The sequence below is a fragment of the Medicago truncatula genome, chromosome 4 (genome assembly GCF_003473485.1).
Source record: "Medicago truncatula cultivar Jemalong A17 chromosome 4, MtrunA17r5.0-ANR, whole genome shotgun sequence".
NCBI classification, from domain to species: Eukaryota; Viridiplantae; Streptophyta; class Magnoliopsida; order Fabales; family Fabaceae; genus Medicago; species Medicago truncatula.
In genome coordinates this window covers 39,693,472-39,720,755 of record NC_053045.1, presented here as the reverse complement: position 1 = coordinate 39,720,755, position 27,284 = coordinate 39,693,472, and the positions used below count along the sequence as shown (strand labels likewise).

Sequence of the window (27,284 nt, the reverse complement as noted above, 5' to 3'; positions counted from 1 at the left end):
GTTATTTTGAACTATGATATACGTTGTAGACAATGGAAATCGAGGATGTATTAACTTCAATCAAAGTGAAGATTATTGAAGTTGATTGAAACATCTTTGAGTAAGTTTCACACTGCCCAATATTTGTATAGGAAGAAGGAAAAAAAGGCTATATATAGCTTAAGCTCTTCGTTTCAATATGCATGAAATATTTTAAGCTTGTATTAGACTCTTTTATTTCTCTATACTTGAGGTTTAGAGTGTTGTGAGGTGTATGTTATATATTTTCTTTGAAGAGTGGTGTACGATGGGTGGGTGATTTGAGAGAAATTTATGTTGAAGCTAATAATTATAATTTGTTGAAGACAACCAAAGGTGAATTTCTCTAAAAAAAAAAAAAAAAACCAAAGTTGAATTTGGAGCCGTGATACCCCTCTTGATTTTATGTTTTCATGTGATTTTGATTAGAAATATAGTTAGTTAGTTAGGATTTTAGCGAGTGTGGTGATACCACAACAACATTTACCAGAACAAAAAAAAATCTTAATATTTAGTGGTCTAAATAAAATCCTAACCAACTAAATAGGGGTCCGTTTTTGACGTATCTGATTAGGCATCTAAATTAGAGGTGGGAATGAATCGCGGCGAGTCGGACTTTGTTTAAATAGGCATGATTTAGTTGAAAAAACTAAGGCCTAAGCCTTAACCTTTTATCCATCAAAGACTTTATTTTAAGTGTGACCTAACATTTTTAAAAGTCTAATCTGACCTACTAGCCTGTCTAAAAGCTTAGTTTGTGTTACAAATTTCAAGCAGTGTCCATTCATCAATTTTTCTTTCCTTTTCAATTTGTGCAACGTACTTAATGTAGAGATAAACATTAATTAGATACACATTAAACTAATAAAACACAATCGTAAAATTTATAGATGGATAGAAACTCAAGAATAATCATGTCTGATTACAAGAAGGATTTCAAAATTAATCTGATAATCATACTTAACTTTAGACATATTAGTACCAAGCCTCAAAAGTTCACACAAATCGAAAAGTTCACACAAATCAAATAACAATATGGTATTTAATGATAACATAACAAGCTTTCAAACAGTAAGAAACTGAAAACAAAATCAACACTTAAGCAGGAAAAAATGCAAAAAATCTTCAATGTCATAAAAAAAAATCACCAACTTAATATGAGAATTTGAAGGAACTATTTTTTTTTTGTATTACTATATAAATAATAAATGTGGGAAAATGTAATATACTCATATACGGGCCGGCATGATAAGCTTTTCTATAAGCCTAATCTAGCATATTTAAATTAATAGGCTTTTTAAAAAGCTCATATTTAACCTATTTATTAAATGAGTTAGGTCGGGTCGGGCTTTTAGTAGGCCGAATCATAGGCCCCTGACGAGCGGCTTGACCTATTCCCACCCCTAATCTAATCTAGATAAAGAAGTTCCATTTTAGTTAGTGGTATTCTACATGCGGGACCTACGTAGGCAACTATGAGTGCGGTTATGGTGCATAAGGAAATCCTTATGCACCCTGCATAAATTCAGAAATGGTTTTGGAGTACAACTCACAGAAACCATTTCCACACCAAAATGGTTTTGGCATAATTTTATGCAGGGTGCTGGAAACCATTAAGTATATCTAATGGTTTTGGAGTACAACTCACAAAAACCATTTCTGAATTTATGCAGGATGCATAAGGATTTCCTTATGCACCATAACCGCGTCCGGCTACTAAATGGGGATACACATTTTTGAGTTGGATTTTTTTCTTAGATGTAGTGATTTTCTACAATTTAGTTAGAACTTAGGCAACTAGTTAGGAAATTAAATTCTAAATAACTAACTACATATTTATAGCAATATATAAGGGGATACACCCTTGGGTTTGATTTTTTCTTTTATTTTTGTCCTTAGTTAAACTATTTTATTATTTTTATTATACAATTTAAATTATCAATTAAAAAATTAGTTAAATCTCATTCAAACATGAACAATCCATAATAATAGAAGAAAATAATATTGGACACAATAAAAAGCGACCTTAGATAAAAAAATGTTTTAGTGTAATATTTTTTTCCAATTTTACCCTTCCGTCGATTATATTTTACTATTTTATCGTTCATTGCAAATAAAACCGGAAAGACCGACACAGTATTGGCCATCTTTAAACTACTCTCTAATAATTTTCGACTAATTTTCATCATTTATTTTCTACGTCTAATGTCGTTTTTCATTTAGGAAGTATTAGCTGAAAGATTGGCACTACGTACTCGTGTATCTACATTTTTTATTTTATTTCTATGTATTTATGTTTTATGTGTTTTTAAATTTTAAAAAATATGAGATTGTTATGAGAAAAATTATCGCATTTTTTTTTTCAACTAAAAGATAATTAGTTTTCAAAATTCATATAATTTATGTGTAGATTTAAATTTAAAAAAGAATTGAGCTGCTAACTGTAATTTTGTACATAAAAGATCTCACCAAAAATAGTTAATTGATGATTAACTTCAGAGTTATCTTTATATAATACTATAAATGATATAAATTACTTTTCTAGTAAGAGGATGCAAAATGTAGATCCCTCATTTGGGTGTCTAATGAAGTTTGAATTTGATCCATTATTCACCGTCTATTTATTGTTCATTTATAAGAGATGGATAAACACAAGTATGATATCAATGAAATCTATCAATGAAGTCAACTTATTAAAATGAGTTATATTAATATTTAGGTTTAATTGTACTTTTGGCCCCCTATATTTCAAGAAGTTACGATTTTGGCCCCCTAACTAATTAAAATAGAAAACAGCCCCCTATGTATTGGATCTTTGGCCCCCTAACTAATTAAAATAGAAAACAGCCCCCTATGTATTGGATCTTTGACAGTTTTGACCCCCTAGATCAATTTTAACTCGGTCAACGCTGACGTGGCACTTCAAAGCCGCCACATGTGCATTGTTTTAATTAAAAATAAATAAAAAAACCACATATAAATTAAAGAATTAAATAAATGAAGAAAAACAACAAATAAATAAAAAAATAAAAAAGAAAGAAAAAAAAGGAAGGAAATCGTGTTCCAAAATCTGATTCTCCCTCTTCTTCCTCTCGTCTCTCTCTAAAACACTGATTCTCTCTCTCTCTCTCTCTCTCCAAAACCCTTTGTTCCACAATCTTGATTATTCGGAAGCTTTCTGCCACTGCTTCATCACCACCATGGAGTTTTAAAACACTTTTTAACTGATTCAAGAATATATATTCATACTATTAAAGATTATTCAGATATTCCTGCATTATTCATGCTGACACTGATAATCTTGCATTTATAATTGCAAATTAACAAATAACTGAGCAGTTTATAATAAATATACAGATAGGAAACGACAGAGTAAGGGAGGAAAAAAAAATTATATGATAAATATATCAGGCTAATGGATTGTTAGAGAACAATGGAGGTGTAATTCTTATTCAAGTTATGTATAGGTAACATGAAACTAATATAGTTGTATTGTTTTGTGCCCTTTATGTATGTCAAGGTGCATGTGATATGCTCCTTTTTCTTTTGATAAAAATGAAACTTTCGTTTCGTTAAATAGAACATTATTTCATTATCGCGCTTGCATTGAGCTACTCATCCTTTTTCCACTTTTTCCATGCTTCTGTCAATGGAGCAAGTTCTTGAATTAGTGTTTTAGAGAGAGATGAGAGGAAGAAGAGCTAGAATCAGATTGTGGAACACATAGGGGGCTGTTTTGTATTTTAATTAGTTAGGGGGCCAAAACTGCCAAAGATCCAATACATAGGAGGCTGTTTTATATTTTAATTAGTTAGGGGGCCAAAATCACAACTTCTTAAAACATAGGAGGTCAAAAGTGCAATTAAGCCTAATATTTAATTATCTTTATCTCTCTCTTATAAATAAACAATATACATAGAGTGAGTAAATAGAGCAAATCTAAGCTCATCTAAATGAGTTCCACATATATACATCACTTATTTTATATATTTTTTTTATAAGCTTATCTTTTTTAATGCTAATACTTAATAAACACCTAATTCAACCGATAACTATATGTCAACACATTTCAACAATGTTTATTTATTTCACCAATTTATTAAGTATGGTCTACGGAAAAAGTGAAGGGAGTCCTTCCATATGCATTATTCTCTAAAATCATCCTAAATTTTAACTCTACAATTGAAATGTTATTTAATTCAATGCTAAATATTTGAAATATCAACCAGATATAACTTATTTCTTGTATTAAAATCTGCGGAGTTGAGTTACACATTTGACTTTCTTTTTTTATTGAAAGAATTATACATTTTTTTGGTGGTGGTTGGAGTTTGAACTCTGGACCTTGCATATATTATACATTGTCTATACCAACTGAGCTAAGCTCAAACGCACGAAAGAATTATACATTTGTCTTGAGGGTATTCGAGTCACATATATTGTATTTATTATATAGGAATTAAAGAGGTTGAATGAAGTCGTGAACATAACTGGAACAGACCAAACTGAAGAGGAGAGGAAGACTTCATGCAGGCTGCCAAGCAGGGTCAAATGGCTGCAAATGTGCTTCAGCCAATTCATTGCAAGGCGGCTTGACTAAATGGATTTCTTTGTCCTTCAGATCATTTCCTTTATGTAATTGGGTATTTTCGTTCTTTAAATTGATAAATATCAATCAATTTAATTATTTTTTAAAAAAAAATTGCACCAAATGTTTAACAAAAAATCATTTTCAATAGAGGGATTAAATTGATTGATCTGTTTAAAGAACTAAATTTGAATAGTGATTTGTAATAATTGTAACATAGTGTGCTCATCAATCTCACAAACCTATAGACTTTGGTCTATGGTTGCTGCATGCAATTTGAATAGTAAAATCATTAGCAATATTATCGAAGTTAACCCACTTGGGTTGATCTAGTGGTATTGGCTTGGGACTTGGGAGTGTGCTCCTCCTCAAGGTCTCAGATTCGATTCTTTCTGGTACCAATTTGAAGGGATTAGTTTAGCTTCTTCAAAAAATATATTATCGAAGTTGCAAATTGGAGCAAGAGATGTTCTTTCCTAGCAATATATTTCAAGCCAAAGAAGTCAATGAATAAAGGAACCAAAGGTAACGTATTTGAAGAAACAAGATTGAAGTGTTCGTGTCATTGTGCATATTGCTTGCCATGGCAGAAGGAAACAATGCCATACATGCTATGCTACTTATGATGTATATATTAGCATCTTAGTGTAGCATAAGTAACAAAGAAAAAACAAGCTGTTAGGACATGACTTCCAATACAAATTGTCAAACCCACATAATTTTGAACTTCATGCACCACAGCTTAAGTGTTTTGGCCGACCAAAGAGGATAATGGAGAGAAGCTCAATTTCCCATTTGTTGAAATAAATATGTACTAGTGGTGGTGGGACTGCAAGATTATGGGTTAGAGTTGGAAAGGTGTCAAGGAGATAAATAATTGGCTTGTAGATAAATAAATCAGACAACTTAGAAATTTATATATGTCACGTTTCCTCAGATTCTCGTGGGATGGACTTAAGATTCTGTATTTGCTATTATATCCTAGCATGCAGAGCAACTTGATAAATAATCAGAACTTAGTTGAAAGGAGGAAAATGGTATCTTCTATGTAGCAACATGCAAAGAGGTTTTGCAAATTTGTGACATTGAAGTTGTTAGACTAACGTATATGTTTTTCTTGTTCTTATTATTAAATCTCATTGCCGATGTGAAATTAATACACAACGCAACATATAAGCTTCAAATAAAATTCTAAGAGAAATGCTAGAAACACACATTTTAGTATATATTTTTCAACACATTCTCTTTGATTGATTAAAATTCTTATGAGACCCACCAAATTTACATGAGACCCACATGATTTGGTGGAGCTTATGTGAATTTTAACCAATCAAATAGAATGTGTTGAAAAGTGTGTTAAAATGTGTGTTTTTACCATTCCTCAAATTCTAATTGTTTTCTAAATTGGTTTCACATATACTATCATTCATTTTCTTTTTTTTATTGGTTTCACAGATTCATTTTTCTAATTAATACTGTTGGGTTGGGCTTTCTTCTCTTTCTATACATTGGGCTGAGTTTCACTCATACCAACTTCATGAGCTTTTATCCCCACCTCCTATGATTTTTAAAAACTGCTTCCTTCTGAATTTAGCAATGCAAGCGAAGAAGAAAATAAAAACACCATTTTTTAATTTGGACATTCAGAAAATAATAATTATTAATGGATAGGATCATAAATTTACACGTCTGGATTGACAAATTCATAAGGGTGTAGAGAGAGAGATATTTTAATATTTTATGGGTGGTGGTGAGGGTTTGAACCCAGAGTCTTGCATACATTATTCATTGTCACTACCAACTGAGCTAAGTTCACGAGAATAGAGAGATTTTAATTTAAAAACATATCACATTCCTTTAAATAAGGAAGAAATCATAAAGATATGATAAACATAATTTCAAATATAAATCCGTATTGATTTTGTCAATAAAAACAAAATAAAATAAATCCTAATGATGTCATTTTTCAAATCTAAACATAAATGTCAAAAGTCTTCTAAATATAGTTAGGCATAATATTTTTAACACTCTTTTTTGATTGAATATCTTTTGGTCATCAATTCGAGCTTCAAGTTGAAAATCCAACTTCATACTTTTTGTTTATTTAGCTTCCTTCACGTGTAAAACATGAGAATGTTTCATGTAACAAATGAGTATGTAGGTCGTAAGTCATTAGTTATAGTTCAACGTCTTTTTTATGTAACACATTAATCACTAGTTGTTGGTTGTTACTCATCTACATTTTCATGTAATACATGAGCATATTTTATATAACACATAAAGATGTAGTCATTGATTCTTTGTTGTTCATCTACATCTTCATATAATCCATGAGTATATTTCATGTAACACATGATAATAAAAATATAACCGTTGGTTGTTGTTTGGTAAAATTTACATCTTCATTTAACACATGAAGATGTAGTCAATTATTGTTGGTTATAAACCAAATCACATTTGATTCCACTTTGATTTCTTCCTCTTCAACTTATTATTCTTTCTTCATATTTTGTGTTTTATTTGTGAAAATTCTATGAGATATATTTTTTCTATTGAGAACTGTCTTCTGAAATTTTATTTATGACTCTATATATGAATTTAAATTGTAATTCAAAAGCATATCATATTCTTTAAAATAAAGAACAAATCTTAAAAATACTCTAAATAGAATTTCAAATATAAATTCTAAGGATAACTTATTTCTAATCTAAACCCAAATATAAAGAAACTTCTTAAGATATTTAGACATAATATTTTCAATATCTCCCAATACATCAAGAACGTAAATCTAAAGAAACTTCTTATAACATTTAGACATAATATTTTCAACATCTCTCAATCCATCAAGAACACCCTTGTAATTTGTCTTGATTATACTTACCTTATGACCGAACTTTGGATTACCAGAGCCCACTTCCGTTAGGAATTGGAGGGTGAACACAAAAAAAAACACCCTTTGTAGTACGTAGAGTCAACCTCAAAACAGAGACAACCATTCTTGCTACCTTGCAAAGTATTTGCTTATATTCAAAAACCAAATATAATTTAACTGAAGTTTTCTATACCCATTATCATAAGCCAACTTCAATGGTTCAAGATCACCCCATAACTAAACTCCACAAGACAATTGGAAAAATAAACTACCAAAATAAACTGAATCATGTTTAAAAAGATTGAACCATTCATTCAAGTTAATTAACCAATATGTGTTTCCCAAACATTTCAATAACCAAAATAGGCCACAATTAACCAAACCAAAGCTCTCAAAATGTAACCGTAATTTCTAATTTAGTTTTTAATCTATCTTATTACGTTAGATTCATTGCACAAACCACAAATTTGAAATCACCAAGTCATTCATATTACGAAACCGAAATCTCATTCGTTAATTCCATGAACCTAAACCCTTAAATCACATTTAGAAATTTCAAGAACCCTAAACCCCGAATTGATGAATCACATTCATGAACCTCATGTTATATTACGAACGTGTTCATCTTCATCAAGGTACATAACTGAAGGTGCGATTCACAAACTCATTTCAAAACCAACAACTTCCTCAAGGTATATAATCAAATATGTGATTTAGGAATTCATTTAAGAACCAACACCATCATCAAGGGTTTAAAACCGCCATCTGAACCACCATATTCACCAATGTTTAAAATTGATGGAGCGACTCATGAATTTAAAGCTGTAACCGAAACTTCAATCGAGTGATCATCTCTCCCTCTATACGAACTTTCATGATGAAAACCATTTTTCATGCAATTTTGTGTTCTCTCAACGATGTTCAATACGCAGTGATTAATACAGAAGACATAGAGCGAATATGAATATAAAGTCAATACAATTGCTTTATTTTCCAAATTAAATAATCCATCTGATAGAATTATCAATTTTGATAATGTGAGGTAGATAAATGCTTGTTTTTGTGGTGACAACCACCAACATGAACGTTTCTAATAAGAAGTCCTACGCTCCAATATTATTGACATTTCTGGCAAACGCGATTATTATAATTGTTTACATTTATGGTTGACATTGTAATTATTGAAATAATAAAATTTGATGTTTATTAATTTTTTTTGTGAAACATTAGTGTTGCTATGTTTGTTGTTTGTATACAATTTTAGTAGTGAATTCACGGTTTCGGCTTTGGGAGTCTTAGGAAGATTCTTAAGTATGGCTTATGATGTTGTAAGATGAGAAATGCTAATTGAGTATAAACACAAATAAAAATTACAAAGCAGCGAAAACATCATTAACAGTAAAAAAAATTATTGTCATTTTAACATCGAGCATATATATATATATAGACACATGTGTATGTGTGAACATTGATATTGCTAATACAAAACAAATAATATGTTACTTCATACAATTTTAGCATGAAACATGTACGAGATTGTCATTGTTGTTAAAATTTATCATAAATTACTTTAATATAATGATGAATCTGACATATCTATGTTATATGATACGACATTACGATGTTTTATCATCCTAGTAGTCAATCTCATCTGGTGAGATATGATTTAGTTGTTTTAATGACTTTAACTCTACATATATGGGTTTTCATTGAACTTTTTAGCGCGAATTGGAAGGTTAGTGAATTATCATCGCGGATTAGAGTGAAGCGAGAGTTATAACTCATAAATATGGTTGCAGACAACAGTTTGGCAGAAAAACAACATTAAAAAAAACAAACTAGTGGTATTTGTAAAAAATTTAGGTTATTGTATCAGTTTATTGTATCAGTGCATGTCTCCACTATAATTTGTTGCTACCAATTAAGCATATAGTTGCAACAAGAAATCATGTAATTATGTAGGGAAATGTTGTATACAGCGAAAGAAATTGTCCCGATCATTCCACGAATAAACTTGATTGGCTAATATGCACCATTACTGCATGTTTTCCACAATTCTCCATAATTATATCACTAAAGCACTTTGCCTATTCCTTTTTATTAAGGAGAATGCTAACCATTGCCATTGGGGTATTGGATAAGGGGATAAAAATATAAATATAGAATTGAAAAATGATGAAAAGTGATAAATTTAACTTTTTAAAAGTCAAAATATTGTTGAAACCAATGCAAACATGCTACTTTTGACTTCCTTAACCATTAACGATTGTCATGAGGGCAATGGTTAGCAAGAGCCTTTTATTAATTATTTAAAATGTTTTAAAAATACCTCCACTTTATAAGAAAGAGAAACAAAGCCATGCACCTTGCTTCGTGAAATTTCGCTAAACAAACTTTCGTTGTATATAGGAGCCCTACTTGCCTTCTGTTAAAAAAAAAATAGGAAAAAAAAAAGAAGAAGAAGAAATCATATATGTCAATTAAGCATTGAACTGCCAGAAATGTGAAAGCCCTAATCGTTGGTCATTGGACAATTTGAGCAACATATTCAAGTTGAATTTAAATAACATTTTGGATGCCAAAAAATTTAATCGGGAGAACCAATATGAAAGTGGGACTTTTATTTTTATATTTTAGAAGTCTTTTATCTTATTACTTATACAATTTTTGGATAGAACTCTCACTATGATGGTGGTGACTACATTTATTGCTATTCTCTAAAATTGTAATGAAGATATGATATGTATTACAAATTTGATTATTAATGAAATAAATTGTTTAGTTTTTCTTTTTAAAAAGCATATCATATAAATTTTTTCAAAAATAAACATATCCTAATACATAGTACTCCTCAAATTAATTAGCACCGAGTGACATATTGCTTACGACATTATTATGTGTAAGTAAACATGTTTGAAATAATGCAAATATTGATTCATGTCGATAAGCTTCAATTATTCTTTGGTGGGAGGCTGACAAGTTCCTTTTGTTTCTCTTTTTTCCCTTTCTGATTCCTAAGGCCACATACATTCTTCTCATCTTCTTTTCTATGCTTTTGAATTTGTGAGTTTCTCTCTTGATGGGTCCATTTAATATAAAAGAATAATAATTGATTAAGCAACTTTTCTTAAGCCACTTTTGATAAACTGGACGTTCTAATAAAAATACCATGAGGGTCCCTTTGGCATCATTCTGGAATCTCCTTTACTTGTTTTGGAATATATTAAAGTGAGAAAAGAGCTTCAAGTACAAACCACAGCAGCATGTTAAAGAGAAAGGTACTTCAATATATATATTTTTTCTTTACTTGTTTTTCACACATTTGGGCCACATACTACAAATATTCCTTTCTTTGAGTATCAACAAAGTCTGCCACTAAGGAATTGCATATTTTTCAAGACAGAAACTAGCATAGGTAGAGCATATATGTTCTTGCAGAGATAGAAAGAACCACCCACTTCACCCCCCGTGCACTTGCTGGACCCACCCACCATTTAAGTGACCATAGCTCGTTTGTAATCCATCATAATAGAGTTTAATGGACATGCATTGCGAGTAGAAGCAACTACGAACCAATGGTATATTTTCACTTAAGACTTTGAATCATTATGATTCAAGTATATGAGTTACTTCTATTGATCTCTTATGTATATTCAACAATGAATTCATTTACAAAATATATTTCCATGTTGAAAAACTCAACATGAAAATATATATTTTTTTTTTAAGTAAAATATGTGCTTAGCTAAAAGGATTGATCAAGAGACATAGATGGAAGGAATAAAAAACATAATTCCATGTTTTTGTGTAAAAGGGTCTCTGACAAGATGCTCAATGTATTGTTGAAAGCTTTGAAGAATAAATGAATTTGTATTGCTTGCATTCAAACAATCGAATATATGTACAATTTTAACGTGACAAGATACACTCTGAGGCCATATAATAATACTTTGCTATAACTCTTGGACACCATCAATAATTATTATAGTTGTGATCCTCTATTAAACTAGTTTTCTAAGTGATCATGGAACACGACACGGTTTCAATTAATTAAATACTAAAGAAAAAAAATGTGAAGGTAGAAACGTAGAAACAAAACATAACAATTATTAATTAATTGGTTTACCTCAATTGATTAACGAGCTTTAGAATAGTTGGGAAGAACGAGTTAGAACTTTGGAACAATTTTTACAAGATTTTATGTATCTCTGGACTAAACTTCAAACTATTAGTCTCATTTCCGTGAGAATCGAGAGAAATGAAGAAAACAATCAAACCCTAGCAATTTTTTTTTTGTTGGAATGAAATTCAAAGGGACGAAAAGAGTTTACTTGAATGGCGTTTAATTGCCACAATTCACGTTTGTGTAAAGGAGTGAACATGTTTAAGTTGCTGCTTAAGCATTGAGTTGAGATTACTCTAATAGTTTGTTCAAAGAACTAGAACTTTTGGAGATATACTTTGTAGAGTCATTGAATTTCAAATATCGTAATTACGATTATTATTTGAAAGGAAGAAAAAATGGTGTGATTAGTAGGCATGACAACAAAACCCATACCCGCGGTTACCCGCCCGAATCAAATCCAATTTGACGGGTTTTTACCGTTTTGATTGGGTTTGGATATGGGTATGGGTTTTCCCCGATTTCAAAACACGGGTATGAGACGAGTAACGAGTATATAGGTTCCCACCCCGAACCCATACCCATACCCGTCCCAAATGTAAAAAATTACTTTATGTTGATATGTCATGTTATTTTGTTTGATAATTGTCATGTTAATAAAAACTAACAATGATATTTAAAAGATCAACTAAATCATTCCGTCTATCAAATGTTAAAGTGAGCATATTGCTGGATAATGTTTTACAACGTTGCTCTTGAGGATGCAAAAAAACTTCTATTTTTTATTAAAAAAAATTATAGGTAGGATAACGGGTAAGTATATGAGAATCGGGTATGGGGACGAGGAAGGTAAAACCCATCCCCATCCCACCCCATTACCATGCCTAGTGACTAGTTGATAGCCGAAATTAAAGGTCATATACCACTACTTACACAATTTAAGCAACTTGAGTATATATGATATAACAAATAGACAAAAATGCAAATCATGCTATCCTTTTAAATTAGGCATGACAACATAACTTACATCTTAATTTTTTTTTCTGAGGGGATAACTTACACCTTAATAAGTCTTAGCCTATTAGATTGTTTGATATGTAAAAAGAAGCATATTGTTTAGAAGTCATAGTTCAACTGATAAATGCTGAAATTACAAGGCTGGACGTCTTGATCCAGGACCTCACAGTTGTGTGTGAATTTAATTTAGTGGATTACCACCTATCTAAGGAAAAAAAAAGGCTATTGGTATAAGAATCTTAACAATTAGCATGCCAAAATACTTCTTCAAAAAAAATAAAATTAGCATGCCAAATAACAAATATATACTTATTTTCTAGTCAAAATTTAGATTATAAAAATCCATTGTCCTTAAAATTAAAAATTGTAAAGTAAAGACAAAAAGAAAAGGAACAATATAAATTAGAGACTAGGAGAAAAAATAAATAATTTAATCATAAAACTTTTTCCATCTCCGTGGGCTTAACTTAATTGGTAGAAATATTGTATTATATATGTAGGGGTCAAGATTCGAACCCCATATTCTCCACTTATCCATCTTTAAAGAAGTGAATTTTTTAACTATTACACTATTTGACAAAAAAAAAATTATTCAAGGAAATAACTTAGTTTTTAGACTTAATAATTTACATTTACAATAAAATATGGTAACATCATTTCACCTATGTCATCATCTAATACCATAATATTATTTCACCTATGTCCTTATCTAAATGCTATAACATCATTTCATCTATATAATCAATCTCATGTATTAAAAATACAATTCTTTGTTGTGTAGACATTATTTTAAGCTTTTTAATGTCTTTCTTGCTTATGCTAAATGTGGTAATATGATGTTCTTAGAGTTGGAAATCATTTCTATTTTGTTCAACAGTTGAGGCAGAGTAGCTGGGAATACACGGTGTTGTAGTGGCAGTGTTTTGAAGACCAATCATTGAATTTTGATTCTTGTGATCCATTTCTAGACCGCAACCCAAGAAATCTGAAAGAAAGACTTGATCGAATTGGCTTTTTAAGATATGGTGTTTGCCATTATATTCTTCCTTTTCCTTTTTCTTCTTTTCTTTTTTATTTTTTGGTGAAATTTTCTTTCTTTTAACTCTTCTTATCTTGGATATTGATATAATTGATTACACCATTAAAGCAAATATTCTCTTTGGAATAATTTCTTTGAGACTTTTGTCCAAGAGTGAGCCATTTAGATTGCTTTCATAATGCAAAGAAAAGTGTATACCCACATATTCTTTGTATCTTTGGCATCTAATTGTTATATGAGTAATAGTATTCCCTTCATATTATATTTCATTTCTTAAATTCAACTATATACTATCATAATAATTAACCATGTTGTAGTTCAATCCCTTTGATGGAAATTATATTTTTGTGTTGTAAAAATCACTCTAACTAATTAGGATTGTCTTCGGTCGACAACTTGATGCATTGATGTCATCACTACATTTGTGGTTGTTGAATAAGATTGGACGGTCTAAATTTCAAACTCTTTATTTATGTATTTAAAAAAAAAAAAAATCAAAAACCGTATAAAATCTAACAAATGTACCAACAACACTCAAATTTTCGATTTCAAGCAATCCGGTTTCCACCCTAACTTAATGATTAAAAGGTTGGTGTGTTTACTTATGCCTAAATTGTGGGGTTGAAAATTCCTTAATTTGTTAGGATAATCTTAAGAAAATTATGACATGTTAGATGTCTTGAACAGACACATAACTTATTGATGTCGTTTTGATAAGAGGTACAACTTTATATCTTGAAATGGTTGATTAGTTTTTTTCTTTCTTCTACCATATACTTTTCTTTAAAGAAAACATGGAAACTCTTGGTCCAAAAATCTAATCATAGATTCTTTGATTCCTCCATCCTTACAAAGAACAAAAAGAATCTGCCAATTACAATACCACACACATCATAAAAAAGATAACTAAAAATTAAAGTTGTTAAAAAGAGAATTGAAATTTGAAAGAAAGATTGATTAATTTAGTTTACAATTTCAATCACCACAAACAAGCAAAATATCCAATAATGTAACCATTTCCATTATATATTTTTTTTCTTTAAATTTTTACCTGAAAGTTTCTCACAAAATTAAGAAAGTAGCATCCATTATTCATTATGGTAGGGCCTATCCAATTCAATTTGGAATCAACCTTAGCAAGAAATGAAAGTGGAAAAACAGCAAGATAAAAACAAACCAAACACTTTTTTCTTTATTTTTAATTTTCTCTCCTTTTAAGACTCTAAATTGAGCTGTTTTCCTTTCATTGTTTTTGCTGTATGAAAGATTCTATCTACCTCTTTTCAAGTCAAAGAAGAAAGAATAAGAGGAAAAAATTAAAAAGAAAAAGTGAATATAATAATATAGAGCTACACTAGATTACAGCTCATGGCATATATTCCCCCAACATAACCCCACTCATGCTTCCTTATATGGAGTGAGATCAAACAACAATTACAATTTATAAATAAAACTATAGTTGCCACATATTCATACATTAACATATAGTAGCTAAAAGCATCAAAAGTATATTTATATATGTTTCAGTCTCTATTACAAGTAACTCTTCCAAAAAAAGCAAATGGATCAGCAAAACCAAAGCATGCGTTTGGTTCTTTCTACTGATGCTAAGCCTAGGTTGAAATGGACTCATGAACTTCACCAAAGATTCACTGATGCAATTAATCAACTTGGAGGTGCAGAAAGTAAGTGTGACACAAAAAACTTTCTATTTTTAGATCATATCTTTAAGTACTAAAATGTATTTTTCACACTATGTATATGTGGCAGAAGCAACACCAAAGAGTTTGATGAGGGTGATGGGGATTCCAGGACTCACTTTGTACCATCTTAAAAGTCATTTACAGGTATCATAATCTTTTTCCTACACTGAATCCAAAAACTATAAGAGTTTGAGCTTATTTGATTTTCTGGTTATTACAGAAATATAGACTTGGCAAAAGCCAACTGGTAGAAACCTGTTCTGACAACAAACAAGGTGAGTTATTGTATAACAGTGATAGAATGATTGGTATTTTTCTGATTTGGCATAATCTTGAGTTATTGATTCATGGTGCAGATTACATAGAAATCCAAAACAGTGATGGTCAATGCAGTAGAGAAATCAGTGTTGGAAACCAGAACCAAACTACTGAGTAATAGTTAATTTGATATTGAGCAAATATTTGAGCATCTTTTGTTGATGTTTTAAGTATTTATTGATTAAATGTTTTGCGTATTCTAGAAGCTTGAAGATTGCTGAGGCTCTTGAAGTACAAATGGAAGTACAAAAGAAACTTTATGAACAAATTGAGGTAACATTTATAAATTATGATCAATACTCATTCCAATCTAGACTTCAAGTGATGAACAAGAACATGTTAATCAGTTTGAAACATGATTTCAGGTGCAGAAACATTTACAGTTTAGAATTGAAGCTCAAGGAAAGTACTTACAATCAGTACTAATGAAGGCACAGGAAGCACTTGCAGGATATAGTTCTTCTTCTTCGACAACGGGTGTAGAACATGCTAAAGCTGAACTTTCTCAGTTATTATCAATAATCAACAATGCATGTCCTAGTTCTCCACTTTCAGAACTGACAGAAACAAGAGGTTTTAGTTTAAACTTCGGTGAGAGGAAACAAAATAGAGGAACTATGTGTTCTTTAGAAAGTTCTCTTACATCGTCTGAAAGCTCCGAGAGAAAAGAGGAAAAACAAACCATAAATGAGGCTGAGAACACTCCAAATTATAATAGTATTTCAGTTGAATTGCCACTAATGGCCATTGAGTCAGAAGGAAGAACATTCAGGACTAATGCAAATGATGGAGGCAGTGGGAGAAAGAGAAGTGCAACTATTGATTTGGATGGTAGATGTGTTGATCAACCAGATGGAAAAATATGTGGCAAAAAACCAAGGAAATCGGAGTTTTCACAAATGCTTGACTTGAACAGCAAGTATGAGAGAGACATTGACTCAAGTTCATTAGAAATAGATTTAAATTGCAGTTCAAGCTTTTAGGTACAATGAAGGTGGTTTCTAGTAATAATATTTACATATGCAACAAAGTCACTCTCAGAAGAAAATCTGTGTATAAACTATGTATATTTTATAATGAAAAGAAAGAAAAGATATAATACTTAAAAGATACATCTTTCATCACACTTTTTTTCTTTACTTAATCTTGTTGCTAATATGGGTTCACAATGTAAAAATAAATAAATTACTGTAACTTTGTAATAGCCATCTATTGGTCTAATTTATTATCCTTTAGATGCTTCAGAAGACCCTACTATAATATTTGTTGCTGACATCAAACCAAACATGATTGAGATGTGAATTAGTTTTTACCAACATAAAAATATACCAAGAGACTATGTAAAGCTTCTACCACCGGCACCTCAAATTGAAGATGTGTTTGAAGTCTGGCACTAATGCGACACTGACATATTTGATTTATATTCGATAACTTCCATTTTTAAAGCTTATTAGTCATAATAAATTTCAGCTGTAATTTCCATGCAAAAGCTATGGGAAGTTAAATTTTATGACCTATAACTAGAAAAGCAGGCTAGGACAACTATTAATCAGAATTACCACATTTGTCCCTTATTATAAGCTCATTTGGCCATTTTCATATATATTAAAAGCAGTAGGTAGTGTATTTAATGTATAAATATTTCAAATACTCTTTTTTGTACTCTTTTGCTTGTGAAATTGTTTAGTATAACTGTATCAATCTAGTCTCTTATATTATTAGTATTCCAAATAATCTAAATTTATAAAATAATATTCAAATTCATTCCTCTGATTTTATCAGCAGGGAATATAATAACATCAAGCTGATCATTCATTTGAAACAAAGTGAATAATATCAGGGATTTTCTCCATCCCTTCTTTCAAATTTGTCAAATCAGATTCCCCCTGCTTTCAAACTTGTCTAATCTCTTCATAGTTTTGTCTATCCTGCTGCTCTATCTCTATCTTTCTTATTTAATTGCTTGAGCAATAGAATTGTGGTTTGTGTTCCATCTCGATTCATTCATACCATCGAGCCATCATTTCTGAAGCAAACATATTCTGATAAAGATGTTCATTAGTAATATCATGACGACTCTCAATGTCGAAGTCATTCGCTTTTTAGACATCACTTATTTAATTTTGATTTAATTTTGATCAATCTCCACAAAAAGAATTTCATGACAAGATTTTCTATGCTAAAAAATCTACAACAAAAGTTTCTTCTTTTTGCCACTCTAGTGAAGTGTAGTGAAAAATAGATTCATCGAGCATGTAATAAGGAAATGGTCACTTCATTGACTGTACTACAATCCTTCTGATTTGTCAATAGCTTTTGTTTAGTCAAAAACTTTTTGGAAATGAAACCAGGTTCTTCAGGCTCCCTTAGTTCCATCTCAGTACTACTCCCCAACATTAGAATCACAGACGACATGGTAGGCCTATCTTCAGGATTCTGCTGTGCACACAAGAGACTAACATGCATACAACGCAACACTTCTGATACAACGTACGTCTCACCTAAGTTTGAGTCGATCAACTCTAAAGCCCTCTCTTCTTTCCACAATGCCCATGCCTGAATCATACGAGAAGTTGATATATTATTTGTTATGTTTGAAATAGTTAATTGACATTTATACATGACTTGCCAGGTACTTACTTGGCGAACAAGGTTAAGAGTCTCATCTGTGTGATAATATGCTCTATTTCTTTTGCCACAGATAATCTCCAATAATAAAATTCCGAAGCTATAAACGTCAGACTTCACTGAAAACAATCCATCAACAGCATACTCTGGTGCCATGTACCCACTGCATATGAAACCATTACAACAAATTAGAATATTCACATCCATGTAAATTAATATATGGTGCTGGAAATTTATTAGGAACTCACTAAGTCCCAATTATTCTTTCTGTTTTTCCTTTGATTTGGTCTCCTCCAAAAGTTCTAGCTGTTCCAAAATCTGATATTTTTGGATTCAAATTATCGTCGAGTAAAACATTACTTGCTTTGAGATCTCTATGGATAATCCTTAATCGGGAATCTTGATGAAGATACACGAGCCCCCTACCGATTCCACAAATTATATGGAACCGTGTTGGCCAATCTAACAATTTACTCTTGGTATCATCTGTATCATTCAAATCAATTTACGCATTAATTTAATCTTGAATATTCAAGTTCAGTAACATAAAAAATACTGAGCCGTTAATTAATCTTATAAAACACTAGTGCAACTAGATATAGGCTTAATTTTTTTGTAGTACATACCAAAAATGAAGGAGTCTAGGCTACCGTTAGCCATGTATTCATAAATCAACATTTGTTCTTCTCCTTGAATGCAAGAACCTAGCAGCTTTACTAGATTTCGGTGTTGAAGCTTTGCTATTAGCTTTACTTCATTTATGAACTCGGTCATTCCTTGTCCTGAGATGCTTGAAAGTCTCTTAACAGCAATCATCTCTTGATCATTGACTATTATTCCCTGCATATAATCACATCCATCTATAGATACTTTGCATAATATCAGTAGTACTATATTTCTATAGTTCTTTTTTTCCTCAAAATATTTAATTACCTTATATACAGTTCCAAAACCACCTTCACCAATTTTATTGTTTTCGGAGAAGCCATTAGTTGCAGTGGAAATTGTTGGCAGATCAAACAATGGCAGATCAAGATCATCTACATGCCTTTCAGATCTGTCTACAAATTGGAGAGAGTGAAGAAATCAAATTGGGCAAGAAAATAGATTAAAATCCTTGTATGTGGCGAATATATATAAATAATGTGACGTTAGTGATACCGTACAATTTAATTTAGCAAATTATTGAACTTTAATCAATACCTAGTGTGACGAACTCTATATTATTTATTAATGTATACTATGATCTCATGTTAATTAACTAAGATACTAATTGATCTATAATTAACCTGGATTTTTACCTATAATCTTCCTCTGGACTCTATTGATGAAATAAATACAAACCAAAAGCACCCCACAAATAAAAATAACAGTGGAAGCTATTATGGCCGTTCTCTTGTTCCTTTTGCGCCCGTGTTCTGGTTCTTCAGAGTTGACTATGATTAAGAGAGAGAAAAAAAAAACTCAAGTTAAATATTAATACAAGAGGAGACAATTGATTTTCCAAAGCTAAAATTGAACTTTAGCAAAATTAATAGTTAAGCTTTTACCTAACTCTGAACCAAACATCCTAATATAGAGATCTTGTCCGTTGTTTTCAAACTGTCTTATGTCAATTAGATCACCAAACCACATAACACAGCCACTCCCTTTTCCACTTATGTTGGAATTTGAATAAGCCATACAAGAACAATTGCTAAAACATTTTTCTCTGCATTCCTCGAGACTCATACTAACATTCAACCAAGTATGTGTAGTATCTGGAACTTTTAGGCCTTGAAATTTGACAAACCCGTCTTTGTTTGTGTCATTGCAACTCAAATGTTTATCGCGCACACAACCTTGATTCCAATCAGATTCTATCCATGCTTGTGGTGACTTTGGTCTAAACCCATCGAAACATTCGCAAACCTGTTGTTGGGTTGTTATGCAATTTCCATACGGTCCACAACGACCATAAGTGTCACAAAAGTCTTTGGGACGTGTTCCATATATCTTCCAATTATGTTCTTGTTCACTCCATACATAGCGATGTTCTTTTGTTTGGTCTACTACTGCGTAGGAGATAACATTATCGACCATGATGCTATATCTGAAGAAGATTTCATCATTGTTGGAAACAGTTTCGTACCGCAAAAAGTTGTTTGAATCTTGTTCTGGTAATCCACCAAAATGTAGACCATTCCATGGCCCAATCCTGAAAACTTTCTCATTTCCTTTCATCATATAATACTCAGGATAATCATTGAGTACTAAACCCAAAGAAACATCTCCTATAGATGGATCTTCTGGATTCTTCCAAGATGTTAATTTCCAATCAAGACCATTTCTTAGATTCCTTCCCAATTTCATCCCATCTAAAAGGGTATCTGATGGATAATCAAAGCTTTGCCATAAATACTCATCTTCTTGGTTTGTTTCTCCTTCATTTTTTACCACAAGATTTCCACTGTCTAACAGCACTGCCACTGGATTATGTACTTGCTTTTGATCGGTTGTTGCGTACCAAACAAAGGAGCTATTCTGAGTGATGACAAGGTTTCCTGTGGTGTTGAGTTTTAATGTGTAGTTTGAAGTACTATTATTGATAGGGTTGTTTCTGTTTGCAACCCAAACAACATTTTGAACTGGAATGTTTTTATACCAAATACCAAGGTAAGTTTTGCTAGAGTTACCTGGAGTGAAGAAACCAAGTTCAAATCTTCCATTTTGGGACACCAAGGTATTATTATTGCTGATGGATTGTGACAAACCAAGAGAATCAGCTGCTATGGAATGTTTGAGAGTGTTAACAAGTATATAGGTAAGTATAATCATGATAACAGGAATGTTCATATTTAATATTAAATGTAATAACACACAGATATTAATTTGGAGCTATACAAGCTATATATATGTAATGTATCACAAATGCTTGTCAAAAATATTGAACAAATCATAGATTTGAATAATAATAAAGTCAACTCTTGTACAAACATCAGAATATTGAACAAATTCATAGATTTGAATAAATATACGTTAGCTTCATGCTAGTCTACAAAATCATACACTTGATATTATGGTAGATTCACACTAGCCCACAAAGTTTAGAGTTTAAACAACTTGCGCTTCTTTGTTATAGGATAGGATTCTTCTTTAACCCTAACCAATTTTATTGTGTGGTTTCATTTCAAGGAAACACTAAAGATTCAACATGCACGTAATGTCAACGTGAAACCTTGGGCCACTTGATGAATTAATTCAACAAAGAGGTTTGAAAAAAGCTTCCCATTTTAGTCGAAGATGTTTTCTAGCATGACGGACGACTTTAAGCAAACTTTAGTTAAAATAGGAGAGATCCTATTATTTTAAGGGTTCAGGCTCCACTGGTATATCTAGAGGGAGATTTGCCTTGATTCAATTTCTCAAAGAGTGTGTTTGGATGGAGGAATGTTTTGAGGGAATGTAATGTTTTGAGGTAAATTTTATTGTTTGAAATATTACATTACCTCAAAATAATTGAATTCCCTCAAAACATTACACTACCTTAAAATATTCCTCCATCCAAACACACTAAAGTTTGACAAAAATATTGGGTTTTTAAGTTTTTTAAGTTTCAAATAGGTTCTTTAATTTGTTAATTTAATGCACCGTTACCCTCATAAGGACCTATTTGAAACTTAAAAAACTTCAAATTGGTGCATTAAATTAACAACTTAAAATATTTAAAGGATTAAGCCGGTATTTTTGTCAAACTTAAAGGACCAAATGAGGTAATTAGCCATCATTCATAAAAATAGACAAACAAACGGAATATGTTACAAATAGGGTCAAATGCAAACTTTGAACATGCTAACTAACTACCAAAATGTTCCTATATGTTTGAAGTAAACAAATAAATAAGTAACAATTTTTTTGAGAAAGAATTGACGTTATGAATCAGAAATGACTGCCTAGAATACATCACATACCTTTCAAGGATTCTTGTGAGAAAGAAAGAATAATTTGTTGACATTTAAACAGTAAAAAATTCAGAATTAGAGGAGGCATAATAGTGCGCTGCAACAATAAATGTTACTAAATATATAACAGTAAAGTTAATGGTGAAAAATGGAGTTTCAATATTTTTAATATGACACTAATTGCAGACTAAAAATCGGTTGATACATTGTGCTAGCTAAGATGATGTGGCAGCAAGATAGTTTTAGGGTCTTCCAGTTGATAGTAATCTCAAGAGGTTGCAATTTTTAAATCCTATAACTGATAGGATCAGGAAAACGTCTATCAGGGTGGAAATCAAGAGCTTTTGCTATGGATGGTCGTCATGTTCTTCTCAAAGTTGTGTTGTTTGCGCCTTCAGTTTACTTCCAGGTTCGCCATCCCAGCTATCAATTTTGGAAAATCAGACGCGTCCTGATTTAAACTTGTCTAAGCTCTTCACAGCTTTATACCTATACTTCCTCTCTATCTCTATCTTTCTTGTTTGCTTGCTCGAGCAATAGAATTGTGGTGTGTGTTCTATCTCGACTCATGAAGTAAATATATTCTGATAAAGACGTTCTTTAGTAATATCATCATGACTCGTGAAGTCATGTGCTTTTTAGACTACATTACTGATTTCATTTTTGTCAAATCTCCATCGAGAGCATTCCCATATGCTTGAAAATGTTAGGCTAAATTGGTCATTTGGTACCCTAATATTGACATTGAATTTCGATCCTTGAATTCATTAGTTGTTCCATATCATTGGTTCTTAGGTTCCAAAATGGATGAATCCAAAGGGTCTAGATTCTCTGACTACATGAATGTGTGCAACAGATTCCTAAAGTTGAAGTCTATAAATAGCATATTGTACAACGATTCTCATGTGACAGTTACAATGTTTGTAAGCTCAAATCATAATATACTATTTCCTAGTATGTGTGTATCATTTCATAACTAGTGAAATTTGTCTCAACGAAAAAAGTTTCATCGAGCATCTAATAAGGAAATAGTCATTTGATTGGATGAACTGCAATCCTTCTGATTTGTCTTTAAATTTGATTCGGTTGAAACATTTCCAGAAATAAAGCCAGGTTCTTTAGGCTCTCCTAATTCCATCTCAGTACTCCCTAACATAAGAATCAGAGTGGCCATAGTAGGCCTATCTTCAGGATTCTGTTGTACACACAAGAGACTGACGTGCATACAACGCAACACTTCTGATATAATGAGCGTCTCACCTATGTTTGAGTCAATCAAATCCAAAGCTTTGTCCTCTTTCCACACTACCCATGCCTGAATAATGTAAGAAGTCGATATATATTATTTGTTATGTTTGAAATTGTTAATTGACATATATTCTTGACTTTTCCAAGTACTTACTTTGCCAACAAGATTAAGAGTCTCATATGTATGATAATATGCTCTATTTCTTTTGCCACGTATAATTTCTAACAATAAAATTCCAAAGCTAAAAACATCAGATTTCACCGAAAACAATTCATCAACAGCATACTCGGGTGCCATGTATCCACTGCATATGAAGCATTGCAACAAATTAGCATATTCACATCTAAGTAAATTAATATATAATGCTGGGCAGTTATTAGAAGCTCACTAAGTCCCAATTATTCTCTTCCTGTTTCCTTCGATTTGGTCTCCTCCGAAAGTTCTAGCTGTTCCAAAATCTGATATTTTGGATTCAAGTTGTCGTCGAGCAAAACATTACTTGCTTTGAGGTCTCTATGGATAATTCTTAATCGAGAATCTTGGTGAAGATACACGAGCCCCCTAGCAATTCCACAAATTATATTGAATCGTTGTGGCCAACTGAGCAATTTACTCTTGGTATTGTCTGTTTCATTCAAAGCAATTTATCCATTAATTAAATCTGGAATATTCAAGAGAAGACATCGTACCATTAATTTCATAAAACACCGGTGGAAATAGATTTAAGCATATTGTTTCTATAATCTGTACCAAAAATGAAGGAGTCTAGGCTTCCATTGGCCATGTATTCATAAATTAGCATCGGTTCTTCTCCTTGAATGCAACAACCTAGCAGCTTTAGTAGATTTCGGTGTTGAAGTTTTGCAATTAGCTTTACTTCATTTATGAACTTAGTCATTCCCTGTCCTGAGAAGTTCGAAAGTCTCTTAACAGCAATTTCTTGATCATTTGCTAATTTTCCCTACATAATCACATTCATGAGGAGAAACACAAATATTGAATATTTCCTTAGTTGTCTTTTCTCCAGTAATAATACTCAAATATTGAATTACCTTGTGTACAGTTCCAAAACCACCTTTGCCAATTTTTTTGTTATCGAAGAAGCCATTAGTTGCAGTCGAAATTGTTGGCAGATCAAACAATGGGAGATCAAGATCATCTACATGCCCTTCTGATCTATCTGCAAAATGGAGAGAAACGGGATAAGGAAATCATATTGGCAAGAAAATAGATTAAAATGCATGTTTCTGAACTCTAATATTTTTTCTTGTGTGACGAACTCTAGATCATTTATTAATGTAAACTTTGATATCAAGTTAATTGATCTAAAACACACCTGGTTTTTTACCTAAAATCTTCCTCTGGACTCTGCAGATGAAATAAATACACAACAAAAGCACCCCACAAATTAAAATAACAGTGATAGCTACTATGGCCGTTTTCCTGTTCCTTTTGCGCCTGTGTCCAGGTTCTTCAGTGTTGACTGTGATTAAGAGGAAAAAGAAAATCAAAGTTAAATTTAGATCCAAGGAGTGACATTGAATTATCATATCTAAAATCAAATCTCAGAAACAATAATAACTAAGCCATTACCTAACTCTGAACCAAGCATCTGAATATAGAGATCTTGTCCACCTTCTTGAAACTGTCTTATGTCAATTAGATCATTAAACCACATAACGCAACCACTCCCTTCTCCACTTATGTTAGAATTTGTATAAGCCATACAAGAACAAGTGGTCAAACACTTTCTTCTGCATTCATCAAGAGTCATACTAACATTCAACCAAGTATGTGTTGTATCTGGAACTTTAAGGCCTTGAAATTTGACAAATCCATCTTTATTTGTGTGATTATGATTGCAACTCAAATGTTTATCGCACACACATCCTTGACTCCAATCAGATGCTATCCATGCTTGCGGTGACTTTGGACTAAAACCATTGAAACATTGACAGACCTGTTGTTGGGTCATCATGCAATTTCCATAAGGTCCACAAAGACCATAAGTGTCACATAAATCTTTGGGCATTGTTATATATATCTTCCATTTATGTTCTTGTTCATTCCATACATAGCGATGTTGTTTTCCTTGGTCTATTACTATTTTGGAGATAACAGAATTGTTCTTGAGGCTATATGAGAAGAAGATTTCATCGTTGTTGGAAACAAACTCGTAATGTATAAACGAGTTTGATTCTTGTTCCGGTAATGCACTAAAGTGTAGACCATTCCATGGTCCTACCCTGAAAAACTTTTCATTTCCCTTCATCATATAATACTCAGGATAATCATTCAGTATTAAACCCCAAGAAACATCTCCTATGGATGGATCTTCCGGACTTTTCCAAGAAGTTAATTTCCAATCAAAACCATTTCGTAAATTCCTTCCAAATTTCATCCCTTTTAAAAGGGTATCTGATGGATAGTCAAAGCTTTGCCATAAATATTCTTCTTGATTAGTTTCTCCTTCATTTCTCACCACAAGATTGCCACTGTCTAAGAGCACTGCTACTGGATTATGCACTAGTTTTTGATTGGTTGTTGTGTACCAAACAATGAACCTATTTTCAGTGAGGACAAGGTTGCCTGTGCTGTTGAGTTTTAATATGTAGTTTGAATTTAAAGTACTATTGATGGGATTGTTTCTGTTTGCAACCCAAACAAAATTTTGAACAGGTATGTTTTTGTACCAAATACCAAGGTAAGTTTTGTTAGAGTTACCTGGAGTGAAGAAACCAAGTTCATATCTTCCATTTTGGGACACCAAGGTATTATTGCTGATGGATTGTGACAAACCAAGAGAATCAGTTGCTATGGAAAGTTTGAGAGAGTTAACAAGTATATAGGTAACTATAATCATGAAAACAGGAATGTCCATATTGAATTTTGAATGTAATAACACTCTGTATTATCTTGATTCAGACATAGATATTAATTTGGAGCTATAAGTATCTTCCATATTATATGCATATTGTATTGTTAAATATTTTTTTCTTTGACCTTTTCTCTCCAAAGTGTGGAAAATTATCATTTATCACCAAGTTTTGTTGACTTTTTTTTTTCATAATGATTGTCATTAATTAATAAAAAAGCTGATCCTTGAAGTAACCAAAAATTCATATTTTTTACATGACATCTTCCCTATAATGGTTGTTCACATAACTTATCTTATTTGAATAATCCTTCTAATCATTCTATAGACTTTGATCAACGAGTGGAATAAGAAGGTGTATGGTGGGATGGAAGGGCGGGCGGAGAAGTTGATGGAGGATATTAATGGGCTTGATGAGAAGGGGGAGGAAGGTAGTTTGAGTGATGCGGAAATTCTTATTCGGAAGGATAAGTTTAGTGAGTTATGGAGGCTTCTTAAGGCGAAAGATGCGATGGCGGTGCAAAGGTCAAGATCTAAATGGCCTAAGGAAGGTGATGTTAATTCTAGATTTTTTCATAATTGTATAAAATCAAGAGGGTCGAGAAATTCTATTAAGGCCTTAAAGGTGGATGATGGTTGGGTTACTTTGCCTTCGGATGTGAGGAAGGCCGTTGTGGATTTTTTCACTAACCATGTGGATGATATTGCGTGGGAGAGGCCTAAGTTGGATGGAGTGCCGTTTGAGAGGCTTTCTTTGGAGGAAAATGAGGAATTGATTAAGCCTTTTTCGTTAATGGAGATAGAAGCGGTGGTGAGAGATAGTGACGGTAATAAAAGTCCGGGTCCGGATGGTTTTAATCAAGGATGAGGTGAGGATTTTATTTGATCAATTCCATGCTAATGAGGTAATACC

General features: G+C 31.9%; 1 protein-coding gene and 1 pseudogene across 1 annotated transcript; one reads left to right on the top strand and one right to left on the bottom strand.

Annotated features, from left to right (window-relative positions):
* Nucleotides 1-14,927: 14,927 nt before the first annotated feature.
* Nucleotides 14,928-16,822, top strand: LOC11446293 (myb family transcription factor PHL8). The gene is made up of 6 exons (XM_003607668.4): nt 14,928-15,342; nt 15,428-15,504; nt 15,581-15,635; nt 15,717-15,792; nt 15,882-15,951; nt 16,044-16,822. The coding sequence occupies exons 1-6, from the start codon at nt 15,219-15,221 to the stop codon at nt 16,659-16,661; spliced, it is 1,020 nt and encodes a 339-aa protein (XP_003607716.2). The 5' UTR covers nt 14,928-15,218; the 3' UTR covers nt 16,662-16,822.
* A 609-nt stretch (nt 16,823-17,431) lies between these two features.
* Nucleotides 17,432-26,474, bottom strand: LOC11446294 (uncharacterized; annotated as a pseudogene).
* Nucleotides 26,475-27,284: the final 810 nt, after the last annotated feature.